Genomic DNA, 19,124 nt, shown 5'->3' with positions numbered 1-19,124 from the left:
GGTTGTGGAACAGGTGTATCTGACACAGTATCCATATCTTTGCCGTGTACATACTTGGTCACCAGAACACCACAGCAGACTCCCCAAGCGAGAAGTCCTCACAAGATCACAAGTGGGAGATACAGCCGATTTTCAACCAGTGGGGGTTTTCGAGCAAGACCTGTTCGCCATACCCGACAATGCCAAATGCTCACATTTTGTCATGAGGGCGGGCCTTGGCCATCAATCCCTTGGAGACACCTACCTTATTGCATGGAACGCATCTCTTCTCTATGCCTTTCCACCCTTTCCCTTTCTTTTCAGGGTACTGCACAAAATACAAATAGAACAGGGCAGAGTCATTCTGATAGCTCCGAACTGGCCCTGACAGATATGGTACCCTTATCTCCTGTGCATGGCAGTCTGTTCTCCTATAACCCTTCACCCAGAGCCACACCTCTCTCAGCATGCAGGCACAATTCTCCACCCCAACCTGGAAATTCTTCACCTGAAGGCCTGACTCCTTCCTGGTTTCAACTCCTGAGACGACCTGCTTTATGGACGTACAAGAAATCCAACCACTCGCCAGACTTACCTACACAAATGGAAAAGATTCTAGACCAGTGTGACACTATGCATACTTCAGCGCTTCATGCTCCTCTGCCACCCATTCTGGACTACATTCTCGAACTCAAGAAGTCCGGACAATCTCTGAGCTCTATTTGCATACACCTGGCTGCCATCACCACCTTCCACTGCAGAGTCAAAAGACTATTCTGTTTTTACCATCCCATGCCAAAATGATTTCTAAGGCCCTCCAAAATATCCTGAGGTTCGAGATCCAACCCTGTCTTGGGACCTTAGCTTAGTCCTGTGCTGCTTCACCAACTCCCCATTTGAACTCATGGCCTCCCAGTCCTATATCCACTTGTCCATGCAAATGCCTTTTTCATAGCAGTCACATCTGCTCAATGAGTAGGTGAGATAGGTGCCCTCATGGCGCACCTCCCATGTGCAGTCTTCTACAAGGATAAGGTCACATTACAACCCAACCTGAAATTCTTGCCCAAAGTCTTATCGTCCTTTCACTTGAACCAACCGCTCCACCTTTCATCATTCTTCCCCAAGCTATATGAAAACTAACATGAGGCAATGCTACACACTCTGGAAGTAAGGACAGCCTTAGACTTCTACCTCAAATGACCTGAATCATTCAGACAATCACTGTGCTTATTCCTTTCTACGACTGAAAGGTCAAAAGGATCTGCCATGTCAAAGCAAAGATTTTCAAAATGGATGTCTCAGTACATTCATTTTTGCTATCGACAACGTAATCTACAGACCTCAGCAGGAACTCAAACATATTATACCTGATTGCAGTCCACCTCAATAGCCTTCCTGAATAATGGACATTTGTGAGGCTACCACTTGGGCTTCATCGGACATATTCATACAACATTATGCGATCACCCATGACGCACTATCCAGTACATTACAAGGACACACCGTCCTATCCTTACTCTTCTGTACTGCTCCGAAGCCTCAACCTTCCAACGCTGCTAAAGTGAAGCACCCATAGAGACACCACTCGAAGAAGAAGAGAGGGTTACTCACCTTGTGCAGTAACTGAGTTTCTTCGAGATGTTTGTCTCTGTGAGTGCGCCACTACCTGCCCTCCTCTGCTCTGCTTTGAAGTTCAAACATGGACCCGGCAGTGGCGAAGAAACAGGGTGGTTAGGTTGCACCATGCTGTATAGATGCTGTTCACAGCGTGTGACAGGGAGGAGCGCATATGCGGACCAACGGACGCTGCTACCAAAGAGCTCCAGTCCCAGGCACAGGAGTGCAGGGGATGCCAGCACATCTAAAGTGGAGCACCCATAGGGTGACACATCTCGAAAAACCTCAGTTACTGCACAGAGTAGCTAACTCTCTCATCCTCTACCTCAGGGATGAGGTCCTACAAGCACATAGGAAGTGCCTAATGACTACAGATGGAAACCAGGTGTAAAGTGACAGGGGAATTCCTAGCTTGCCAGTGGGGCACACAGGATTTATTCCTAGCCTGGAAGGTCCCAATATATTGGACCATTCAAACTGTGATTTTTGTTTTGCATGCAGAAAAGCTGGGTTTGGTCATGTTTAGAATTTTTCATACACCTCTACCCCAATATAACGCGACCTGATATAACACGAATTTGGATATAACGCGGTAAAGCAGTGCTCTGGGGGGGGCGGGCTGTGTGCTCTGGTGGATCAGCGCGTGAGCATGTCTGGCTCCGACACGCTGCTCTGAGTGGCGTGTTAAGGGTGCCCAGGCTGGGGCCGAGGGGTTGGATAAGGGGCAGAGGGTCTCGGGGGTGGGGGAGGGGGGTTGGATGTTTCGGAGGTTCTGGGGGCGGGACGGGGAACGGGGGCGTTGGGTAGGGCATGGGAGTCCCGGGGGGCCTGGCAGGGGGCGGGGGTATGGATAGGTGTCGGGGCAGTCAGGGGAGGGGGGGTTGGATGGGTCGGGGGTTCTGAGGGGTCAGTCAGGGGGCGGGAAGTGACTATTAATAGCGGAAATGCTCGAGGCCAAAGCAAGTTCGATATAATGCTGTTTCACCTATAACGTGGTAAGATTTTTTGGGTCCCGAGGACCACGCTATATCTGGGTAGAGATGGAGTTCCCGCTGAATCCTTTGTCATCTGCATTTGGCAGTAAGATCTTGAACTGTCAAATAAGAGGGATTTAAAAAATAGTGTCAACTTTGAAACCTCTCTGGAATATTTTTAAAATAATTTTCTATAGCTCTTTTTGGCAAATACAGAATATGAAAAAGGTGTGATGAAAAAGGTTTTGGCCTTTATGTTTTAAACTTGAAAGCATAGCAAGCATTTGACTTCTTATGTTAAACTCATCAGAGGTAACATTCCATATTCCAAAGTTAACTCTTTACATTAGACTTTAATCAGCAATTTTTTGATCTTGGGAACTAGATTTCAGGTAGGGGGAAATCCACTAAATTATATTTTATTTTTCTCTGGCTTTGTTTTTTTTTTTTGCTACAAAGTGGCAAAAATGTTAGGCTCTTTGAACTGTGCTGAACATCTCTATTTCAAGGGTATCTTCAGTGAGGGAATTATTATGCACTGATTTCAAATTTGGTACTCAATTTCTCTATTTTCAGACCTGGCTTACCCATTTTAATGCCAGTAAGATATTTTTGTGATTTTAGACATGGGGTGAAATTTCAGTTTATAATTTATAATATTTGAAGCACATAGAAGTATAATTTATATTCAAGAAGTATATTCATAATCTCAACCTACAATGTTATCAATTTCAAGATTTTTTTTTTATTATAAGACATTTAAAACATTTTACTCTTTTTAATAGAAGGGATATATACTTTAAAATAGATGATCTAGACAGATGTTACGTAAGCTTTCCATAAGCTCTATCAGTGTTTCTCAATTCTAACCTGAAACAACCTTTTTATTCCAGAGCTGAGCCTCTCATAACTAGACTGACTAGTCATGTTTAGTTTTTGAGACATGGGCTAAATTTATTCAGAATTAGAACACACTTCCACTTTAGGCCAAATCAAGATTGAAACTGTGAACTAGAAAAGTAATGTGAACTATCCACCAGGTCTTTCTTAATTCTTAAGAAATAATTGCTAATTAATTAATAATGTTAAATAATTAGCATTTCTAATGCTGTATACACTGCACAGGTTGGGAAATGTCTGAAGTGCTGTACCACACTGATCTGTGCCCCACTGCAGCTCCACTCCACAAGGGCCTAATGTCCTCTTTGAGTTTATTCAGCCCTATCTCCTGTATACTATTGTTAACCTAGGCTGCCCTCTCTCAGTATGACATGTTTTGGAAACTGTGGGTTGATATTTGCAGAATTTTCTGCTTAAATTCATGGAACGTTTGATGTGGGAGAGTTTGATTGGTCAGCTTTTTTTTCCCCCATCAGCGGAATGGCTGTGATGTGAGGAAATATGTAGTGGAATAGAAGTTTGGTTATGGACATTTTCCCTTCACAGCATCTCACAGTAGAGTGGAAATTGAGGGGTAAACTCATTAATTTCAAATCTGTTACACTCTCTCTGCAATTGGGATTCAGCAAAGTTTCTTTTTCTAGCAAAATTACTTCACCTTATTCTGGTGTTGGGCACCTAAGAGGAATGAGAGTGTGTTGTGGATTCAACACAATAAGTACCTTGTGTGTTTCATGTAGCTTATTAAGTACTACCCCATACTCCTCAAACTGGTCATGGAACAGTCTGATTTCAGCCTTAATCAATTCCCTATCTATTGTTTTTTGTATAGGTATGTTGTAATTGTAGGTTTTATTTTGAGCCATAGTGTGAATGTGAATATGCTTTTGAATAAATGTTTTTTTCTTTTAGATTTAAAGTAGTGTCTCCCACAACATAAGACCATGCTTTATATCAATTTGTATACTCCCTCATCTTTGGTTGTAACTACAGTTACGTTTTCATAATGCAAAACATTTAGAGGAACATTGTTAGTCAATCCAATTGTATTACTTAGCAATGAATCATTACTGTGAGTTAACCAACGGTAGTTATTATTGTCCCATATTTTGACAGAGGAAATATTTTAACATATTGTGGAGAAACAGATGACATTCCTTGGCTTCCTTTATCATTTCTCCATTTGTTAAAGTGCTGTGTAATATTTTGGGAATTAGTGTTCTGTAACTTCCGAGGAAATACTTCAAATTTTACCCAAGATTTAACTGCCAATAACAGTCCTAATTTTACTGCTCCACAGCAGTAAAATATAGAGACCCATAGTGAAACTTGGCAGTACTTGTTCCGGTGTTGATTTCCTCCCCGCCAACACACACACATACACACAAGTCATGCTCTGGCCTGGAGTAGTCAGATGCAGTGGTCCTATTAAAGAAATGGCTACTGGACACATTGTGGCAAATCAGTCTTCCCTCATTCAAATTCTCACTTCATTGAGATGTGGGGAATCTGTGGAGCTGGGTTCTAATGCATGTAGAAGGCACTTTCCCTGCACAGCCTCCCCAAATCCTTCCTCATTAGTGGAGCCACATGGATTCTTCTGTACACAGGGTCCCCTGACCACAAAGGAAAAGTCAGCAATATTTTGCTTTAGAATAGACTGAAAATGTGGAGCTTTAGTTTTTGCTTTAACTTAATGGCTTCTGAGTTCTAATTCCTTTTGGCTAGTTACTGACTCAAAAAGTTGGGTCACATCAGTCTGTAGTTTTCTTTCAGGATCTTAATTTGTAAAGATCTCCCCTTTATTTTCTGAGCTATGGAAACTAAGAATTCATATGACATGTTCCTATTCAATCAATTTATCTTCTTTGAACAGCATAGGTGTCAAATTGCACCTATGACACTGCATCTGTTTTTTTAACCAAGTAATAAATAATACTCACCTCTTACATAGAGCTTTTTCATAAGCAGATCTCAAAGCAAGGAGAAAGTAGATTGGATACATATTATTGGCAGCGGGTGCATAAGAAGATAATGTTAAAATCTGTTGTGTTTTCTGTTGGACTAAACTCAAATAGGTATTACTATCAACTTCTTATTTCATGGAACACTTCATTGACTTTGTGTGTGTTTTTAGGAGGACAGGAACATGTTACAGTACACGTTTAAACTAAGATGTTATGAAGCCTTACCAAAGTTAAATATTTTACGGGATCTTATATATTTTATAGTATCTTTTACAGTGCATTGAGGCCTCCTATATACTTAGTTTCTTCCTTCGTGGCTGTTACTGCATGTCATCACTAAGACTTACTGAAGATTTCACTGAACATGCTCAAATGCTTTTTAACATGTCAGAGGTGCTGATAAGAAATAGCCAGTATGTTCTTTCAAAAACCTCATTTGTAAAGTGTGAGCTCAAAACTGTACAACTATAACATACCATCCAGATGAGGATTAAGTATAATAAATTTTCACTACTTACGATTTTCATACAAAGTTTGTTATTGCATAAAAAACTGTGCATATATTTAATAAGATGCTGCTAACGTCTCCTTTTTCCCAACCCAAATACACCCTTATGTCAAAATATCAAAGACTTCAGATCTAAAATTACAACAATCCTTATATTCTACCCCTTAGGTTAAGCAACTTTAATGTCTTTTTAACATACATTGTAGATGGTATTTATGAATTCTGACAAATACGTTAAGTTTGGTTTGCCATTTGTTGTGTAAATGTTAGAATGTGTGGTCCCCCCCACCCCCCTGGCTGCTTTAACATTTCACTGGCATGTGAAAGATTTTTCTTCTCATCAGTGATGAAGAACGATACAGGTACAGAGAATATGCCGAAAGAGGCTATGAGCGTCACAGAACAAGCAGAGAGAAAGAGGAACGACACAGAGAAAGGAGACATAGAGAAAAAGAAGAGACTCGACACAAATCATCTCGAAGGTTTGATCTTTAATAGTGTAGAAAAATGACAGTCGGAGTATCATGAAAAGGTTGCAAAGATCCTGATGTGCTGCCTGCAGCAAATCTGCCATGTAAAAGATGTATAGCTGACAAGAGATGTTGGTCCAGGGTTACTGTGTAATGTCTCTACCAGCTTCAGCAGGGGCAGTGTGTAAAATCCTTTGTCTGGACCTTACTGGTATACTTTGTATAAGGAGCATAAGTGAGGGGGAGTAACAAAACCATTAAAAGAATCACAATAGGGACTTTCTTAAGCTGTAAGAATAAAGCCTTGTAGTTAGAATATGTAGAGGGGAGAGGATTTATCATTCCTAGTTTAAAAAAAAAAAAGTGTGGATGCATATAAACCATTTATTAAAAATGAAGCTTGAGTGTGATGCACATTTATGTTCTGATGAACATAGTTCTTGTATGAGAACTCTGCCTCTTGCTTCCTTACGTTATGTTTGAGGGCCTGTTTAATAGTGGAGTATGCATCTGTCTGAGCATTTTCCTCTCTTTGTCTTAGTAACAGCAGGCGTCGTCATGACAGTGAAGAAGGGGACAGCCACAGGAGGCACAAACACAAAAAATCCAAAAGAAGCAAAGAAGGAAAAGAAGCTAGTGGTGAACCTGCCCCTGAACAGGAAACCACTGAAGCTGCTCCAGTGGAATAGGCATGTGTGATATTTGCCTACTTGCAATTACTAGTGCCAGAAATAGATTACTATAAATCTTGTTATTTTTCTGGGTATTAAAGAAATTTTGCTCTTAATCTCATTCTGTTAGTACAAAATATAAGGTTAATTTGTTTTTTGAAAATAAAAGAGTGAATTTTTCATGTTAAGTTAAGATTCATGGATTGACTTTGTCTTATTTTTAAGATACTATAAGACAAAGTGCAGTGGTGGCTTCTGAGGTCTAGAGGGTGGTGCTGTTGCAGTACTGTACAGGAAACCTACTCCCAAAATACTGGACCCAGTCTCTTGTTGCCTAAGACAGTAGGAACTATGGAAGTTTATTCTTCTCCTGAGTTGAGGTTGGTTTGCGTTCACATTACTGCATACTAATACCTACCAGTACATCCGTAACAGTGCTAATGGATCTCTGAAGTTTATATAATGAACTCAAAGGGCAAAGCTAAACAGCTCATCCTTTTGTGTGCCACAGGAGAAGAGTGAGAGGCATTTGAGAAACTTTTGCTGGAAGTTATGGCAAAAACATTAAATATGCACATTATTTTTCATGTGATCGGAGAGTATGACCCTTATTTATATTACATATAAAATGTTAAAACCTTTAACACAACTTTCAAATGTACGAGTGAGTTCAGGAAGATGATTTAAGTAGCTCATAGGATTGGAGATTAGATAACCAGTTAATAGAAACCAAAAGTAGTTATCCATCAGTCCTGCTGCTCTGACCTATGTAAAATGAAGTTGGTCTTCGCATATTTTTGAGAGACAGCTGTCCACATCGCAATAAAAATTAATGGCCTGATCCTTTTCCCCTTTAAAGTTAATGGGAAAGAGCATCTGACTTCAAAATATCGATAATTTCCATAGAGGCCCCTACAATCGTTTAAGCAAAGAAAATAAACTACCTTCTCACTTTTGGACATATTCCATCCAGAAAAGGTTTGAGTCTAGCAAAATTTACACTGCCACTATCCAAGTGGATAATTTGTAGTCAATCTGGCAATACTTAATTTTTTAAAATTCATGGATAAATAATGTTTAAATATGAAGTCCTAATCTTGCTGGGTTAATCAGAAACTTTGGGAAAAATTATGGTTACTTTTTTTCTGGTTTTCTTGAAGGAAAGAACATGTCTGTACAATAGTTACGTTTATTTTTAGTAAGAAATAAAATCTCATTCACAGTATTACATCCTAACAAGCAAAATATTTGAAAGTCTTGAAAATATCAGCATCATACTGACCATGAAAAGGAACATTATTTGATCAAAGTGCTTTTCACATGTTGGGTAGAAACAGTCAACTGATTTACAAAAATATTTCAAGTTTATCATTTCAAGAGACTGCCACATATTTTTCCAAGTTACATATCCATAACTTTTTTTATAAATTGAAAACGGTAGTGAACAGAATTGCTGCTGCTTCTTAATGGACTTTGATTATTAACATGAATCAAATATAAAAATACAAACATAAAACACATGAGAATTGTACCCTGATCTATAATTTCAGTAGCTTTGCTTTTTTCTTAAGTGCATGTTACTCTGACAGGCGCCATGTTTTCTCAAGACTATCTTGACATGCAAACTTACAATTCACGAACTTTTATTTACAAATATACAGTCGACCAAAAAACTGTAGGAAAACTGATGTCCATAGTAAATAGCTTGTTTTCTGTGTCAAATGATTTGTCATTTTTCCATGAATACTTGTTTTATAAAAAAGTGCCAGGCCAGGACATAAGAGTGAGAGTAATTTTTCCTTTCAGTTCTTTGAGCATCCTTGCCAAACAGGCATGCATCATTCCTGATGTATTCCTGCCATTGACAGCAAGGAGGATATCACCGCATCTGAAAAATTAAAAATGTAGATAAGATTTTAGTTAAAACACTTAAAACCAAGAAGAGATCCTGATCTCAAAAAACTTTCTTGCCAATTCAGCTGCTTTGGCTGACTCTATAACATTGTGTCACCACTTTGCCAGAAGGATGGCAACTACTAAGAGGGACCAAAAGGGGGGGGGGGTGAAAAAGTTGAGGCCTCTGAAGGTAAGCCGTTGAAAGAATCCTTGTGTTCTTACTCTACCATGTATTTGTTCTTTCCTGGCATTCCTTTACAAATCAGATATATATGGAGGAAAATATGAAATCAGAGCTCTTTTTTCAGATCTGTGTGTGCCAGGTAAAATTAACTGGTTATTGGACAGTAAAACGCTGTGTAAGAATTTACAGGTCATCTATATTTTATCACACACACCTAGTATTGGATTTAAATTACATTTTTAGTTGTCAGTATAGAAGTATATGCATAATTAAGATAACTGTTACTTTGTAAATAACATACACTATTTCACAGATATCTTTTACTATATGTAGATGTTAATAGTTATACACTTGATAATATTTTGCCAGGAAAGCAAGTTGTTAAAGCACAGGATTCTATTTCAGATTCTATTCCTAGCTCTGTCAAAAAGGGCCCAATTTTATACTCAGCTGGTTTCAATGGAAGTTTTCATTGGACTGGTATGAAATTGAGCCCTCTTTGTGACCTTCAGCAAGACACTTGGTCTCTCTGGACCACAGTCTCCTTATTTTAAGACTTAATTCTATGAATATTATAAAGCCCTTTTGAGTTCCTTAGATGAAGAGTACTATTTAAATATTAGTTTACCTAATTCTTCCATCATTGTATGCTGGTGTGCCTCCAACGATGGATTTGATAAAGAATGGTTTGTTTCCACTGTGTTCTTCATAACCACCTACGATGCTGAAGCCAAGACTTCCTGCTGTATTTCTTCGTAATACAATTTCTTTGCAGCTGTACAAATACCTGAAACAAATCAGTCTAATTAATGTCTCAGGATTAAGTTAAGTTTGTTTATTTGATGCATCTGCCTTTCTAGGTACTGGTAGCATGTTTGGGGACTGCTAAACGCCAAAGTTCCATTGAAGAAGATATTTCAATTGAGATTGGACTTCATTTAAATCATAACTTAAAAACAACACTGATTCTGTCTGCAGATGTCAAGTACCTTGTTACCTGCATCTGATCAGCTATTCCATCAGTAATAAGTGTCATGCTTTTAGGACACGCTTTAAAAATAATACCCCAAAACTCTCAGGATAAGGATGGATATGAATTCTGGTGTACCACAGAGCTGAGTAATTCAAATGTCCATTAAAAAAAAAAAAACCTGAACCACAAAAATCAAAGATATCACACAAGGAAAAATATCACATCAGGGAAGGGATTTATAGCTTTGCTGTTAGTGAGCAATGAGTGGGAATTGTGCAGAGAAGAGTATTATACTTTCAGAACCGTAGTGGTGAAGTGTTATAGAGTAATTATGCTGTTGTTGAGAAGGTGGCTTGTTACAGGTACAAGATTAATTCAGTGGGTTTTTTTGACGTTAAGAAAGAATGATTAAAAAACCCTCTCTCTGTCTTTTGATTTGGCTCTGATATAATCCATTGGTTATATTACCTGATAATGTATTGCCCAACTATACATAACTGATGCTGGCTTGGGGGGAAAAGTGATAAGTTAATTAAGCTTGTATTTTGTGGTATGTGGTAATCAATCTCAATCTTGCATTAGTTTAAATGCCTGTTTGTTAGTAATTTTAGTGTTTATTATGAAACTAACCTTCTAAATATTTCAGTGTACCATTCAGATATTTGCTGAAAATCAGAAAAGACTGTTGCCATCTTCATTAGAGATATAGTAATGCAAAATTTTGCCTGGGATACTAATAAGTCTTTACCATCTAGCCTAAGGCTGGTAGAGGAAGCTGAAATCCATTTGGTGTTATAACAGACTAGTTAACTTTCTGCACATATTCCAAGCCAGTCCATTACAGCTGACTTTACTCTGCATTAAAAGACATTTTAAAATTCTCATTGAGAGCTGACCCTTCTGCTGAAAAAGGCAAAATTGTACCTTTAAAGATAAAGTGTGTGTATATATATATATATATATTTTTAAAGTGTGTCATATTTTTCATGTAAAATAATATGTTTGCTAAGTTTCACAGCAAGATTTTGCAGTATTACTAGATTAGTCCCCTGGGATCTACAAATATTCACCTGCTGCCAGGATGTTCGGTATAGTGTTTGCACAACAGTTCACTGGCTGCTAATGGAAAAAGCAGGTGACTCTTGGTCATTCCCCAGAAGGCAGGCTCTATTACTTTCCCAGCTGTGGGCTTTTGAGCATGCAGAATCACTTTAAAGAAAATGGAGAGAAAAAACCCACCCTAAACTCACAGGATTTGGTAACAAGGTCATGACCAAGTGTTGCCAGGATTTAGTCGTCGTCATTATTAATTGAGCCTGATATGCAGAATGGGTAACAACCTTGCTGTGTTTGAACATTACTTATTGTCTTAAGGAGGAAGTTTCTTGACCACTTGAATATAGGCAATTTTAAAGTAAATACTTATGTCCATTTTTTAAAAAAAGGGAGTTCGTTCTATGTGATCTTAACCTGCTAGCCAAGTATAATTACAAGGAAATAAGGTGTATGAGTACATTCTGTCGGACTTTCCGTTAAATTACCACCATTAGATTACAAGTATAAGGTATACCCTATAGTCTGTCTGTTGAATTTAGGTAACAGAGCTATGACATGCAGTGGATCTGATTGATCTACTGTGCATTTAATTTGAACCAATTGTGTTTGTGTAAAGGTGTCTAATTCATGGTTAATTGTTGGAGTTCTATTAACAAATTCAAGTTCCAGATGGCAAAGTGATTTGGGTTTCTGTTGTTCATTACTCTTAACAACATAGACTTGAGAAAGAAGAGGCTGGCTCTGGAATGCTATCTTTACTCGGTAACCTTTCCTCGATGGCTGTGAATAACTTTGCCATTAGCTGAGCTGCCTTGTGTTGTAAGCATTCAATCTTCTAATGTTCACGCCGAACAGCAGCACTCTATACAGAATTTAGATTTGCAAGAAACAGAAACATCCCTGTTCGAAAAGGCACAGAAACAACCCCATCATCTAAAATATTCTCAAAAATCTTGCCAAAGCATTGACATAAACAGTGAGCTTCGTGAGCCAGGGCCTGTCCCTGCCTGAAAGTAAACAGAATATCGTGAGCAGTACTGCAAGCAGCAAACATTGTGGTTTTCATGGGCCAGAGAACATCTGAGAGAATCCAGTACTCATGTTGTGCCAACTCTTGGAGTCCCGTAATAATCATGAACCTTGAAGATGACACTGCCAGAATGGACAGGAACTTGAGCTCTATTAGGAAACTAGTGCTACTCGGCAGCCTCTCAAGACTAGCCAGGTAGCAGTGGTGTCTATCTCAGAAATGGTGGGTACCCTCAAAGGAATAGGTTTTACTTCTGGCTCTTGCCTTCAACTGTTCTGGTTGTGCACTGGCCCTGCAACTGTTGCTGTTAAATGCCTAGCTTTGGGTATTGATGGCTGAAGGGACACATCTGGTCTTTGATAGCTGCGAAGGGTAGAAAATGTGACATCTGCAGGCCAGATTGGAGAAGAAAACTGCACTTACTGTTGCAATAGCTTGGTACTGGGGCAATAGAAATTGCCCAGTGCTACAAAGAAAAATAGACATTTGTATTTTTACTTCTTAATTTCCACTTCAGTTTCTTGGTTGGCTAACCAGAAATACAAGGAGCTCAGACTAAAAATATTCAAATTTGGGTGCCAAAAGTTAAGCACCTAAACACACCAGTAGGTGAATTTGTATTCACACAAACTTACATTTTTTATTGCTTTCCTAAAGACATGACACAACTTACAGCAGTGCACACCATCTCTATGCTAATACATTGAAATGACTGCTACGGGCCTGAAAGCTGCACAGAAACAAGGAAATAAGTAAGGCTCCAATGGAGCTCTCTGGATATTTCAGCACGTAAGGAATGAAAAGCTGCCTGCTCTGCATGGCGGGGGGAGAAGGGGTTACAAGTGGAGAGTTTGAGAATAAGAAGGGGGTAGTTGTGAGTTTTGTAGTAGTAAAACTTGAGTTAAATAGCACCACAAAGAGAAAATGAAATGATGTACACTTGCATCATCTGTACTAATTGCTGTGGAGCAGCTTGAGGGTTCTCGGTATACAAGGAAAAACTCTATCTGTGGATTATTCACCTAGTTAGATCACAATGGTTCCTTTGGAGCTGCTGCGGTATAGGGAATAATGTCCACTTTGGACCATACTAATTTATAGATTACCACTCTACAGAAGATAGTGATTGGTATTTTTTTTTAATGCTTAGGAGGGTTTTCTCTGCATACAAACACACTGAGTGCCAAAAGGTAGCTTCTGTACTTCCCTGAGGATAACAATGCTGTCAGACCCTTGTTTTATAACACCATTACAAATACAGTTACCCATCATAATGTTATGTACTCAGCAAACTAGTCCAGCACTTCGTATGAAGCTGTCATAGATGCATTAAGAGATTAAAACACACTTTAACTGCCTTCTCTTTACTTAAATCAGATTAAAATAGTAAGCCCTTTAATACTCTGCTCCTGGCTGCTTCATCTTTGTTTCTGAAATAATGCATATTGAAGGGTCTTTTTTAAACTGTTTCACATTTAATACTTCAGAATGACAGCCTGGGTCGGCAGACAAAACTTGATTTCCCTATCAGGTATCAAATTTCATGTTTTCCCCTTGTTATAATGGATCAAAGTTACAGAACAATTTAGTCCAAACTTTCAATATAATGGGTCTGTAAAACTGGCATTTGCTTGTGTACTGAATGGGGATTAGAGGTCTGTTAGAAAGTTCTACTTAAAGCAAGACTATTAAAATGGGGGAGTGCTTGTCCAATTTCACATTTCAGAGCCAGTTCTGCCACTGATTCTGTGTGACACCTTGGATAACTCCTCTCTACTCCGCTGTGAAGTGAAGCAAAGACTACTATTCACAGTACGTCTGTGTTTGATCTATAATGTATTTTTGAAAGTATTTGGGGGGGGAGGGGAAAGTGAGGATGAAGAGAAGGAAGGAGGGCAAAATTAGCAAGGGTAGAAAAATTACTGTAGCACTGGGAAAGTGTAACTTTGCTCTAGCTGCTGTGCAGTATTTTCTTTATCACCTTCAAGAGTATAAATTTCCTTAAACAACAAATGACCTGTATTCCTCAACAGCCAACTGCGTAGAAAAGAAACAAATGTTAAGAAATAACTATACCGGATAAGGATGATGATTAGTCTTTACTTCAATAGATCTGACTACCAGCAACCATACCCGTCACTCATGTGGCCCCTACTTTCTAGCTCAGGTAATTGCTAGAAGCCCACTGTTTCATGACCACCCCATAGTGTGTCATACTACAGAGGGAACAGAGGCAGTAGTTATTTATACACTAACAAATCATCTAAAAATGACTCACCAAAGACCAGTTTTAAAATAAATATCATTGGAAATTAAATTTCTCCCCATTTCTTGTGAGCTCATTTAAAGAATGTAGAAAGGCGGTGATTCCTGGTGCTTAGCGCCAGGGCCTGACAAGTCAGATGTGGCTTTTAGTGCTGACTTGCTGTGAGCGCTTGAGCAAACTGCCTAAACCTTGGTGTTTATTTCCTCATCTGCACCAACCTTTGTAATGTGCATGTGACCCCTGGAAGAGAGGTGAGCTATATTAGGGGAATGTATTGCTCATTTACAGTATTGGTATCAGCACAGAAGTATGCCCAGAGAAACACTAATCTTAAATCATACAGCTACAGTCACAGAAACTAAGGGGAAACAAAACAGGTATTCCAGGTTGTTGCTGAGGCACGTCTCTTCCTTCTCTCTCTCCCTTGCCCCATGTCTTCATGTCATGTTCTATATTTTCCCCCATACCATTTTCTCTCCTTTCTGTGTCCCCTTCCCCTCTTTCTTATTCTGCCTGCTCTTCCTTCTCTGGCTTCCCATCCTGCAGGACCAGGCCTGCTTGTTCCTTGCATTGCTCTTTCTTAGGGGCATTGTCTCCTGCTGTTGAACTTTAATTATAGTATCTAAATGTTCCACACAGTGGTATGCCAAAACTTCCTCCCATTGCACCACACTTGAATATTGAGCAATCTAGATTAACACTGACTAAACAGAATCATATTTGAATTGAATCATCTTTTCCCAAGACAAGCATGGGCTATGGAGCAAGGCTGTTGAAAATACCCTTGAAATCTAGTGGGCAGTGGCTCTTGCCAACAACATCCTGGAAGCCTAGTGAAAGGTTAAATTCTCAGACTGGGGGGAAATGAGTTAACGTGTATTAATGATACATGTCCTGGTGACAGAACTTGAAGGACTTCCAGATGTGTAGTGTGGATGCCAGAGAGTCAATGCGAACAGAAGGGTAACCATTATTTGTGCTAGATAAGATTGAAGTATCTGATAACGTGTATTGTTAAGTGAATAAGTCCAAAGCTGATGCTTGAGGCCTGCCAAACAAGCTAGTACTAATAAGGGTGAAATACACTTCTGTTACTGTCAATTCTAATCATCTTTATTCCCCCTAATTAATTTAAATTTAAGACAACCAGCGCACCAGTTCAGCATACTAATTCCTCTAGTCTTCAGCCACACTGTGGCCCTTTTCTGTGAGTTGCGTTGCAGCTGGGGATATGATTACAATGAATTTCCTGTTTTCAGACCTGCTGACATGGTGGGTAATTTTCCTTCAGTTAAAAGGTTGGGCGTTGTACATGTGCAATTTCTGGAGCAGGGAGGCAAATAAACTCAGATGCTGTTCAAAAGGGTAAAATCCAGCACAGAAAGCCAAAGATATCTGACCGCTTGATCTTAACAGTGTGCTATTGCTTATTGGTACTCTGCATCTCTGACAGTAACTTTATTCTGACTGCAGGACCTGAGACAGAGTAACCACAGTCCTCCTTCAGTGTTTACAGCAGGTGCAGCGAGCTGACTGAGGGAAAGCTTCCTAAAGGTGGTCTTAAGCTGCATTTTCCTCAGCAATAGGCAATGCATTGTATTTATATTGAACCACTAAGAGTAAAGTTTAGATTTCTGTTGGCTTACGAGGGAGAACTGTAAATTGTAGAGAGGGGAGCTCTCAATCCCTATGGTTAGCTATGCAGCAATACAGGAGGCAGAGGGTGTGTTCTAGGGGTGATACTGGCATCTGACTGGTTCACCAGAACCATAGCGAAGGGTAAATTAAAATCCACCCTCAGTTGCTGATAAATATTCTAGTTTCTACGTAAAAGTAAAGAAGGGAAAAATCTATTGGTCTAGGCTATCTGCCCCCCACCCCACCCCCCGAATGAAGAGATGTACCTAACCCTAAAGATGGCACAAATTTGCTTTTCACACTTCATGCCCTTCACCCACATACAAGTGGGGTATTCCATCTTTGCACTCAGACTAAATTCAGAACCACCTCACCACAGGCCTTGCCGCAAGCTGAGAAAGGACCTGTAAAATGGCCTAATGTGGAATAGTAAGGAATAGAATCTAGCTAGAGTATAAATACCCCCAAAAAGTAAAACCATGAAGCTGTATACATAAAACCTAAATAACCCAACTGGTTTCACCCTGGTCCTCCATGCAGCGGAGCCACCTGACATTGCCCTTTTAAAAGAAAAAGGGATATTCTGAACAGCCATTGAGTTCAGGTTAATAGGTAAAGCATATATAAACTGTTGGGTCAAATTCTGCAGTCCTAGAAATCAATGAGAGTTTTGTTCCATTTAAGAATTGAAATTTCAGCATTAGCTCAATGTAATCCCAGATACAGGGCAAGTCTTCATTAAAAGCTCAGGTTCAAACAACATTGCAAGATGCAGATTTATGCGTTTTGAAGATGTTAAAATGCCCTGTGTATGTAAGACAATTAAACTACACACTATGTGGCTTTTATTTTTACTAAAACTACAAAACAGCTGCTTCCTGTATCTTACAAATGAACTTTTCTCAGGCAGGTGGTGGAGTCAGGGAAGGCGATTCTGAGAAATGCACCAACTGTGTGCACTTTTTAACATCTGGGCAAAGTCAAACAGTTCAGCTGTATTTAACAAACACAGGATCTGTGAAGCTTGAGCGCTGCAGGGGTAGTTTTGGACTTTGCAGGGTGGTCCAGAGGGCCCAGATCTAAGTTCTATGAGCTCCTGAATCCATTCAGAATTTTCCCTTCCTTCTCTAACACATTTTCAGGTATAGGACTGTTCAGGATCTTTCTTTCCTCCCTTAAAAGCAGTTCTGTGTGTCTATTTTCCATATATGTATACACAATTACAAAGGGGAGGTATTTAAAATAAAGGTTTTTGACAGAGGCTGGATTTAATTAAGATGTCAGTGTAATGAATCAGGCCAAAAAGCAAGAGCCATCCAAGACACATAAATCTTTCCTCCCACTCCCCTTCAACACAAGGATGTAATTTTTGGACTTACCGCGGGAGCTCAAGCCACATAACCCAGGAAGGTGACCATTCACTGTTATCTGATGTGTTCTGATTGGTGTCAGGAAGTGATACATGGCTCATGTCCTCCAGGGCTTCACATTCTTTCATTTCCAAGGCTTTGAGTACTACAGAGGAGGTGGTGTTTTTCAAAAGGGCTACTGCCTCGCTACGGCTGACACCAGTCAGGTCAATTCCATTCACATTCAGCAAAATGTCACCTGAAGGACAATAAGCAGAACCATTATAAAAGGAGAAAATGGTTTTAAGGCTTTAATTAATTTTTCCTTTTAAACAAAATGCATTTCAGGAATAGGCCAGGGCTGGGAACTTGTTGCCTGTCAAAAGTGGTTGTTAATATTTTCATACGAAATAAAGGTGAGGCATAAAATAGACCCTGAGAGTGAGATGAGGGGCTGAATTCAAACATGCATCAGCGCAGCCAAGATGGGCAAAGGTAGTATTTTTGGTCACACTACTCCTCCACCCTGGATCAGAGGGCAGCCAAGGGTCCCTGAGGTAACAGAGAGCAGTCTAAGGGCTGTTGAATAACACAACCTGCTCACTGCCCAGCATTAAACAAGGTTTGGCATACACCGACCTCAGCCTGCTTTGAACCATGGCACACACCATTACAAATCCCTTTAGCTTTTTCTTAAAGAGACAGAAAAGAAAGAAAAACAGTTAATGTGAAGTATTAAGTAAGGTTTTCATTTTAACAATATCCCTTTCCCTTTAGCTGGCAAGAGTTTTTAGATGGAAAACCCCCTTGTTTGACAGTCTTTTAGATGGGATAAAAGATGGGGAAAAGAAGAATTTAGCGGAGATGGGCTGGAGCTGTCCTCGTTGTTAAAGTCTGATCCCATTTCCTAAAAGACAAACACACACAAGAGGGACGAGAAAAGAACAGCAAAGATAGAAAATGCAGCTTCTGTCTCTGATATTAATTTCACTTGCAACCTCACTGCGGAAAAACACAGGCATGGCACATGGTCTTATCAACCACTCCAAGACCTGGCAAACTCATGTCAGCATCAGGCTATGTAGAACATTGCTTTTGCTGCCTCTTTCTGGTCACAGGCTTATAGTACTGTTGCAAAATATACAGTCATGGCTGGCTAAGCCTGACTCTTATCAGACACAAGGAAAAAGGAGAGAGAGAGAGAGGAAAGAGAAGAAAAATAAGATAAGGAAAGAAAAGGACACAGAGGGCCGTGGGGGAGGGAAGGAAGTTTCATATTTTAGGTGGAGGTTGGATTTCAGCTGATAGAGGTGTAAATGTCATCTGGTTCTCTCTTCCTTTGGCCCTGTCTGGTCATGATTAGGATGAAGGCGGTTTGGCATCCTAGGAGATGGTGGGGGTTGCAGTCATGATGGTGCAGCTCACTCCAGTAGGTAATTCCTCCCCCCGAAAATTTCTCTAAGGATTCCAAAAGGCAGTGATGGGCAGAATAGCCCATCTCATTGTTATTTTATCTCCCAGTTAGGCCTAATTTCTGACACACCAATTAGTGGTTCATTGATTTCTGGGTTTATACTTCTCTTGTTTACCAAGCCTTTTTGTCTGGACAAATTCAGACTTTCAAACTTGCTTTTGCACCTTTT

General features: G+C 39.7%; 2 protein-coding genes across 21 annotated transcripts in view; one reads left to right on the top strand and one right to left on the bottom strand.

Moving 5' to 3' along the window:
• The window catches only part of FIP1L1 (factor interacting with PAPOLA and CPSF1), a 70,505-nt gene extending 62,824 nt beyond the window's left edge, over nucleotides 1-7,681 (top strand). For 6 of the 11 annotated variants that reach the window (XM_048848303.2, XM_048848306.2, XM_048848313.2 and 3 more), the window contains 2 exons: nucleotides 6,293-6,430; nucleotides 6,960-7,282. In XM_048848303.2, the coding sequence (XP_048704260.1) occupies nucleotides 6,293-6,430; nucleotides 6,960-7,107 (286 nt within the window). In that variant the 3' untranslated portion in view covers nucleotides 7,108-7,282. Of the gene's footprint in view, nucleotides 1-6,292; nucleotides 6,431-6,959 lie in introns of all 11 variants that reach the window. The other 5 variants (XM_048848302.2, XM_048848300.2, XM_048848299.2 and 2 more) reach the window with 1 other exon arrangement.
• Nucleotides 7,682-8,262: 581 nt separating this feature from the next.
• The window catches only part of LNX1 (ligand of numb-protein X 1), a 374,186-nt gene continuing 363,324 nt past the window's right edge, over nucleotides 8,263-19,124 (bottom strand). For all 10 annotated transcript variants that reach the window (XM_075127920.1, XM_075127919.1, XM_075127918.1 and 7 more), the window contains 3 exons: nucleotides 17,512-17,740; nucleotides 9,798-9,956; nucleotides 8,263-8,977 (listed from right to left, as the gene is read on the bottom strand). In XM_075127920.1, coding sequence (XP_074984021.1) covers nucleotides 8,842-8,977; nucleotides 9,798-9,956; nucleotides 17,512-17,740 — 524 coding nt within the window. In that variant the 3' untranslated portion in view covers nucleotides 8,263-8,841. The remainder of the gene's footprint in view (nucleotides 8,978-9,797; nucleotides 9,957-17,511; nucleotides 17,741-19,124) is intronic.

Source organism: Caretta caretta, chromosome 4, assembly GCF_965140235.1.
Source record: "Caretta caretta isolate rCarCar2 chromosome 4, rCarCar1.hap1, whole genome shotgun sequence".
In the NCBI taxonomy this organism is placed as follows: domain Eukaryota; kingdom Metazoa; phylum Chordata; order Testudines; family Cheloniidae; genus Caretta; species Caretta caretta.
Note: the sequence above shows the minus strand (reverse complement) of the source record. Positions and strands in the feature narration are given on the sequence as shown.